The sequence below is a fragment of the Eptesicus fuscus genome, chromosome 2, assembly GCF_027574615.1.
Source record: "Eptesicus fuscus isolate TK198812 chromosome 2, DD_ASM_mEF_20220401, whole genome shotgun sequence".
NCBI lineage: Eukaryota > Metazoa > Chordata > Mammalia > Chiroptera > Vespertilionidae > Eptesicus > Eptesicus fuscus.
The window spans coordinates 32,678,984-32,687,825 of record NC_072474.1 but is presented as its reverse complement, the minus strand read 5'-3'; the positions used below and the strand labels follow the sequence as shown (position 1 = coordinate 32,687,825).

Genomic DNA, 8,842 nt, shown 5'->3' with positions numbered 1-8,842 from the left:
AAAAAACAACAACAACAAAAAAACTATATTAATATCTTCTTCCTTCAGTTATTCAGTCCCTCTACCAGTCCACTCTGTGTATGGCATCTTTTATACAAAATTATTCCTCTGAATAATAATTAATCCCTTAGTCTTACAATTCTTACCTCTCCTCATGTTAAAATTTAGAATGTTCTGAAGGGATATTTTATAGTTCAGATACAGTTACTATTTTTTTGTTTTGTTCATGTCTTTTATTAACCCAAATACAATTACTTGTCTTCTGGTTTGTTGAAGCAATAGGTCAAACAACATTTGCCACATAATGTCTGTCAAAGTGGCTGGCCATAAAAACTCTAGCACCACATTCATCTGAGGGGCACTCCCAATGAAGGCAACTGATTTTGCCATTCTCATCCACTTTGTAGTATTTCAGGAGAGCCAGCTTAACCTTCTTTCTCTTATGCTTGTTCTTCTTGGGAGTGGTATAAGACTTCTTCCTTTTCTTGGTACCACCACAAAGTCTCAACACAAGATGAAGCAGGGACTCCTTTTGAATGTTGTAGTCAGACAAAGTACACCCATCTTCCAGTTGCTTGCCAGCAAAGATCAGTTTTTGCTGATCAGGAGGAATTCCTTCCTTATCCTGGATCTTGGCCTTTACATTTTCTATCGTATCCAAGGGTTCAACCTTGAGAGTGATGGTCTTCCCCGTGAGGGTTTTCACTAAAATCTGTATCTTGGCGGTGACTCCACCGCAGATGGCAGATCGGAAAGGTACAGTTACTATTTTGCTACTAATACCATTTCATTCAAACTTTTGTTGCTAGGTGAATATAGTTCAATATTTTATAACAGTTATCAACATTTGTAAATGAACATGAGACTCCAATATACACAATGAATTAATTTATCACAAATAGGAGATCAGGCAGAACACAAAGCTGGTAGAGGATATATACATGGACAGAAAAGCTTCTATAATATAAGTGGATACCTAGGTCCATAAATAATAATGTCCCTGTACAATATAACTGAATTGTTTGAAAGTCTTCCTTTACCCTTATCATGACATGCTTCTGAAGCAAATCAATGAATATAACCAGTATGAGTCTCTTTTCTTCTTCTTTTTGTTGGAATGGGTGTTGAAATGGGATTGGGAATAAGAATGTTTGAGAATGGTTTATAGAAAATGTTTGATGTGGTTATTACATGAATCTACATATGTGACAAAATGCCACAGAATTATGCACACATATTGTACCAATGCCAATTTCCTGATTTTGATAATGTACCATAATTATGTAAGATGTAAATATCAGGGGGAAACTGGGTGAAGGGCACACAATAACTTGTAATTATCTCAAAATAAAAAGTCAAAACAAAAAATAAAAAGAGTTCAATGAACCTCCATCTTTACATTTAGTGAAATGCACGCGGGGCTCAATTACAGTCTTTTTAGGTTCCTGACCTTTAAAAAATTGCTCATTTCATTTCCCCTATTTTTTTCCCTACTTCTTATCCTTTATGATCTCATTAGCAATGAAAGTTAACGGAACACATCTTCTCTTAAAATAATAAGCATTTTAAAGTCTATTACATTACCTCTAGTATTGATAGACCAAAAGGATTCAGCAGAATGTACTGTTTTTCTAGGTGAAAACAAAACAAAACACAAAACTAAGGTTGAATGATAATTTCTCCTACTGAAAATAAACATGCTGTCATTGCTCACTCATATTTTAAAAATAACCACCCAAATTGTAGATGATAATTCTATCTATTTTTTTTTCCCCCCCCTCAAGACTATAATAATGAGTCCATAAAATGTAGCCTTTTGGCTCACATATGTATTTAGAGGCTAAATTATATCATAATCACACTAGAATAAAGCCTTATAGGCAGCTCTCATGGGAAGTGAGACTGAACTCTGGGGTCAGAGTTCTTAAGTTGCTGAATAATTATCTCATGTATTTAGATAATATAATCAGTATAAAAGTACCAAATCCACAGGAAATACACTAAGTGTGTTTTTCTATGCCTTTGTCTCATTACATTCTTTAGTTTCTTTTAACTTAGTTTTTTTTTTCCCCTTCCAAATGATAAATGATCTCTGATATTTGATGGTACCAAACATAATTTGAGGAATCAGAGACTTTAGGTATGGTTTATATGTCTTGGGCACTCCATTCATCTAACAATTGCCAGTTTGGCTTCATTAAAGTATGTATTTAATCTCAAGAGAGTAGATTAGACTAAAGTGTACTCACAATAGAGTACAGTGTTCTTGCTGGACTATATTGTGAGTACACTTAAATGTTTTGAAGGAAAGTGAAGGAAAAAAAGGAGAGAAAATGTTAGTTGATGGGAAAAGGGAATGGAAAGACAATTAAATTTGAGTATAATCATTGCCACTCCGAAAATGGCTTTCATCTAGTATGGTACACATAAATCTTCCAACAAGTTGTAGAGAATAGAGAATAGTTGCTTCTGGATCAATGCCCAGTTATTTAGTGAGCCTATCAAGCTGACAGTATGAGTACCAAACCTGATACACATGAATGCCCAAGAAGAGTGTCATTGGATGCCAACCTAGTGCATGTCAGTGAAACAGAGTACAGGAGTATCAAAGCACTGATAGGCTTGCTTCTGCTACAAATACAAAACCAAAGGCTAACCATAATCTACTCTTTGAAACTTGTATTAAAGTACTAGTGACTTTTAAGAAACTGACTCACACATACAAGGCATGTAGAAAAAAAATAGAGTTTGAAACATGAGGGGGAACTTGTATTGGATGTGGAAAAAACACACAACTCATTTGAATAGTCACTATTACTTACTTATGGCTTATTTATGTGTTTCTGCTCTCCACCAGTTCTAATGAATGTTTTATGATGGCCATTTAACAGTTAAAGGACCTAAGCTTTAGAGCATTCTGTGGCATTTAGTCATCTATATATATAAAAGCCTAAGTGAGCGGTAGAATGTTTGGCCGCTCAACTGGTCCACCAGTGGCTATGACACCACTGACTACCAGGGGGCAGATGCTCAACACAGGAGCTGCTCCCTGGTTGTCAGGGCACTTCCACAGTGGGAGCGCTGCTCAGATGACCAATAGGCACCAGACGCCAGGCTCATGGCTAGCAAGCAATGCTACAGCAGCGCGAGCCTCTCCCACAGACACTCCCCCTGCGTGCCCCTCCCCAATCTGGACTGGGACCAGGATGGGGACCGGCACTGGGACTGAATGGGCGCCAACCCATGGCCGTTTCTCAGTCATGGGCAAGCCTACCGAGCAGTGGTGGCGGCAGGATGAGCAGGAGCAGCGCAGCGCCTGGCCCGGGCTCAGGCTCCTCCCGGCTGCCTGCCGCTTAGGGTACTACTACATCTCTCGGGATGTGTAGGACTGCCGGTTTTGTCCAATCCCTGCGGGCCAGGCCGAGGGACCTGCACCAGGCCTCTAGTCTTTATAATGAAGTCCTCTAAAGGGGTGTGCTGTCCATGGTTCCGAATTTCAATGTATACTCTAAATCAGTGGTTTTCAACATGGGGCACACATACCACCGGGGGGGGGGGGGGGGGGGGAGGGGGGGGCAATTTGATTTTTAAGAGGGGGCAATTCAAGAGTGAGTTATTAACAGTGAATTTTTTGCATTTCTTATGGTTCTAGGGGCCTCATATACAATATATAAATATACACTGAGTGGCCAGATTATTATGATCTCTGAACACACAATAATCTGGCCACTCAGTATATATCCTACCTAATAAAAGGGTAATATGCAAATTGACCGCACCTTTGCTACACCCAAGCCATGCCCACCAGCCACGCCCACCAGCCAATCAAAGCGAGTATGCAAATAAACCTGACCAAGATGGCAGTTAATTTGCATACATAGGCACCCTGAGCGGACCCCCTGCAATGGATCGCAGGGAGCTGGGTGTCCGCTGCAGCCTCCGCCGGAGGCTTTCGGCCTGGTGCATGAGCGGACTTCCTGCGATTGATGACAGGGAGCTGGGTGTCCGCTCTGGTCCCAGGCCAAAAGCCTCCAGAGGAGGCTTTCGGCCAGGTGTCAGAGCAGACCCCCTGCAATTGATAGCAGGGAGCTGGGTGTCTGCTCTGGCCCCAGGCCAAAAGCCTCTGGTGGAGGCTTTCAGCCTGGTGCACGAGTGGACCCCCTGCGATTGATGACAGGGAGCTGGGTGTCCCCTGCGACACCAGGCCAAAAGCCTCTGCACCCTTCCCCCACAAACTTCAAAAAGTTGGGTCGGATTCCTTTCCAGGGAACTAGGACTGATTTTGGGGTCCCAGATACACTGGACCTGGTCACTGTGGAGCGATCTACCTGCTCAAATGACAGGGGCAGGATGAGACAGAGGATGTATTTGAGTTTTGTTCTGTTTTTCCAAAATTGCCTGTTACAAACACTTCTGCAGTAGTCCTCAATTGTACTCGAAGTACTGTATTTCCTCCATTTGAATGCATACTCCTTTCTTCAAATTTTAACATTTTTGAAACCAGGATACATCTTAACAGAGAGATTAAAAGGACTTGCTAGCTGCTAGGCATCTGCGTGGATATCTATTTATATACAGAACCAGGGACCTACTGAAGGCTCCATTGAGTGGGCGGGGACTGGCAAGCGGGCTGAACTCTGCGAGGTTCCTGGTGGCCAAGGATGCAGAGTGGGAGTGTGGGCGTGTGGGTGTGTGCATGAGTGTGGACCCGAGCGACACACACTCACACACCCGCACCCACACAGGGTCCTCGGCGTGCCACCCACGCCTCCCTGGACCTCACCCTCCAGCCCGGATACTCCTGATCCTGCCTCCCCTTGGAGTGGGCGGGAGTCAGTCTGGGAAAACTTTCTCAGATTTGCTTGGTGCTGGGACTGGATGCATCCGAGCTCATGGAAGGCTCCATGGAGGTTTCTGGTGGCCAAGGGTGCAGAGCGGGAGTGAGGGCGTGTGGGTTGTGTGCATAAGCGTGGACCTGAGCGACACACACTAACAGGCCTGCACCCACACAAGGCCCTCGACTGCGTCACCCGCGCTTCCCTGGACTTCACCCTCCAGCCCGGATCCTCCAGGTCCTGCGCCCTGGGGTCGCTCAAGTTCAGCAAGAGTTTGCGATTTGCCCAAGGTGCTTTGAACAGTTTTCTCTTAACCCATTTGTGGGAGTGCAATCTGATTTAAAACCAATGGACTAAACAAACAGAAGCACTTTCTAGAAAGTCAATTTAGAAATGTGGATCAAAATTCAAGTGAATTACTTTGGGCCAGGAGTTCCATGTCTGTGAATGTGTCCTAAGTAAACAGTCAAATAAGCAATTATGTTTACTGTAGCTGTTGATGCCAGGGGAAACCAGAAGCAACCTGCCCCACAATAAAGGGTTAGTGAAGTAAACCATAGTAATGTCAAACAGTCAGGGATAACACTGTAGCCATTAAAAATTATGTCTGTATATCCAATTCGTTGACATGAAAAGAAGGCCATAGCCAAATATTAAGTGGAGGGCAGGAGAAGCTCAGAAGAGGGAATGTATATTTATATGTATGTATATTTTATATGTCAGGGAAATAATAGTTTTAAAAACAGTGATTCTTTCTGAGCTCTGCAATTGTGAGTGTTAGCAAATTGTGTTTCAGGTGTGACAGGTGTCCTCTGGTGTCCCATACACACAGACATTCTTGCCTGTGGGACAGCCTGAACCTTTGCCGCACCTGCCCCCTCTGCTGTGGCAACAGCCCAATCAGACATTCCCTTTTATAGGGCTGGTTTCCTTTTCTCCTTTGCCCAAACCATGCCTTTCCAACAAAAGAATATTAACCAAGCAATCCTAACAGCAAGTTTTGTTGCCGACTGCAACTTATGCTCTTTTATGCAAATGTTGTTGCTTTCAAGCCTACCAGGTTGTATTTCATAACTTTTATTTTTCTGCAACTTGACCATTTTTTATTCACTTAAAATATTCTGGAGTATTTTAAATACATATAGAAAAGTAGAGAATAATATGACAAATACTTATCTATACTAATAAAAGGGTAATATGCTAATTAGGCCAGACATCCTCTGGACATCCTTCTGGAAAAAGCCACGGTGGCAGCCAAGGCAGAGGTGGTTAGGGGTGACCAGGCCAGCTGGGGAGGTCAGTCAGGGGCGACCAGACCGGCAGGGGAAGGCAGTTGGGGGTGACCAGGCAGGCAGATAGGTGAGCAGTTAGGAGCCAGCGGTCCCAGATTATGAGAGGGATGTCCAACTGCTGGTTTATGGGATCAGGCCTAAACTGGCAGTCGGACATCCCCTGAGGGGTCCCGGAATAAAGAGGGTGCAGCCTGGGCTTAGGGACACACACCTCCCCCCGTGCACGAATTTCGTGCACCGGGCCTATATATACTAGAGGCCCGGTGCATGAATTTGTGCATGGGTGGGGTCTGGCCAACCTGGCCAGGGGGAGGAGACATGGGCGGTTGGCCGGCCTGCCTGCTGGTCGAACTCCTGGTCAAGGGGGTAATAGCCTTTTATTATATAGGATATACACTGAGTGGCCAGATTATTATGCATTCAAAGATCATAATAATCTGGCCACTCAGTGTATATTGTGACATATTTATGCATTTCAGTTCTCTATTATATTTTGAAATTTTATTTGCTATTATATCACTTCATATTACTATTATTTTTTAACAATTTCTTAGTGATTTATTCCTTAGTACTTCAACTGTCCTTTCATTCTTTTATTTTTCTCTTTCATGATGGCATGTTCTATGGAATCTTGTTTAGACCAAATTAATGGCCTTTTAGGCTTCCTCCATGGGAATAGGAGTTCACTTTTTGAATAATAATAATTGTATGTCACAGGGGGGACATCAGCATTTTGGATATGCTTACGTGGGGGGGTAACCCGAAAAAGGTTGGAAACCACTGCTCTAAATATTTTAGGTTCAGTGATTTATAGGAAAACTTGTAATATTATTTTAGTTAGTTTATATGTAGAAAAAATCCTTTGTGTCCTAGTTAAAAGACAAACGATATTAACTGATAAAATCTACTGATGTCAGAAAACTATTTTATATATGTGGCTAGGGGATGAATGAGGATGTCCTTTTCCTATCATTTTTAGGTACTCAATAATTAATATATTATACTCATACCAAACATAACATTCTATTATAAATAGCATTTAAATATATCTATTTATTCTAAAGATAAAATTGCTTCCAGCAAAGAATATCAGGTACCCCTATTGAAAATGTGCTGTAACCTGGTCCACTTACAAAATCATGAATGTGATACGTTTCCTCTAATAGTAGCAAGAGCTTGGAATTACCAAGAGCAAAATTTTCATATCTGGATTTTTAATCAGCAGATATTCAAACAACTTGTCGATGGTCTTGGCATTATTAGGAATACAGTGTTAGTGCCCACACACAAAAAAAAAAATAACCTTACATAAATCCTTAGGCTGTGCAGGATCTGGAAAATTTATATGGTTCCTTCTATGTTAAAGTCACATTTCTTTCTACATAGAAATTGAATTATTGAGAATCATTACTGAAATATTGAATAACATCCAATGCAATATTAATTTCAGTGGAAATACCTCACTTTTTAGCACATGGTATAAGACTATAGAAATTTGAGGAATTGCTAATGTCATTTTAAGTAAAAACAGCAGAATGTAAAAGGTTATGCATGCCTATGCAAATACATATGCCAAATATACATTTTTAAACTATTAGATTCTGAATTCAGACTACTTTAATGTGACACCTGAGTTGCAAATTTACTCCAAATAGGACCTTAGACAAATGACCTATCCTCCCTGCACTCCAGTTTCTTCAACTGTGAGAATAATGGTATCACTAAACAATATCATATGTTGTTGGTTTTAAGTAAAATGATCCCTGTAGAGTACTTGTTGGTATGATTATCATAAAGCCAACATAAAAATAAACATTTACTTACTACCTTTTCAATAAAGAGGACCATGTATATTCAAAATTTTTTTCTCCCACATCTCACTGAGATGCCTACTAAGAGAGGAAATAGAAAGAAAAGAGTGAGTTTGAATTCTATGCAGGAAATGTGTCAAATGTGTAACTATTAACATCCTTATAGCAGGACTCATTACTTTTACTCAGGAGCATTATTTTGTAGGTCTCTATTACTTGAAGGAATAATGATTGAATAATTGAATGTGGTATTAAATCTAAGCTAAAGAAATTACCATTTTATGTCATTAAGATGAGAATATGATCGTTATACTCTCCTTTTACTTGTAGAATGCTAGCATCCAACAACAGAATTTATCTAGGAAGCACTATTAGTGTTAAATCAAAAGCTTGAAGCTAATAAAATCACAATTGTCTACGCTGACTTTAGCTCAATGTCCCCCAAAAACATATATGATTGACAGCCCTCACCCTGAGGAAGCACATACATTTTAAGGTTAGTTTAGCATGACAAAGAGAAAAAGTCTAAGTTTGGGTTGCTTCCAAAAGATGCCAATACATTTCCACATCTGCTCTATTATCTCAGTTGTACCAAGAACCATTCTCCCAATTAGTTAATTAACTTCAAGAAGAAACCAAATTAGTTTAAAATGCAATTTAAACATGAGACTATAAATTGTAATTAAAACTGCATGCAGTTGGCATAAATTTTTTTTCAAAACATTTAAAGACGATCAATTTCAAAAGCACAAATTATTTGGAGACTGGTAAATTGATGCAAATTTATTCAAATGGTCAATTTTTAAAATAATATTTTAATTAGCCCTTTAGTCACAATGATTTATAAATGTAGATAAGAAAATAGTATCTTCTCATTGTAGATGTTAATATGAGATTTGCTCAT

At 40.3% G+C, this 8,842-nt stretch overlaps 1 protein-coding gene across 1 annotated transcript in view; it reads right to left on the bottom strand.

The window, feature by feature from the left end:
• Positions 1–268: 268 nt before the first annotated feature.
• The window catches only part of LOC103300845 (ubiquitin-40S ribosomal protein S27a-like), a 33,295-nt gene continuing 24,721 nt past the window's right edge, over positions 269–8,842 (bottom strand). Inside the window, exon 2 of the mRNA XM_054724920.1 lies at positions 269–773. Coding sequence (XP_054580895.1) covers positions 284–773 — 490 coding nt within the window. The 3' untranslated portion in view covers positions 269–283. The remainder of the gene's footprint in view (positions 774–8,842) is intronic.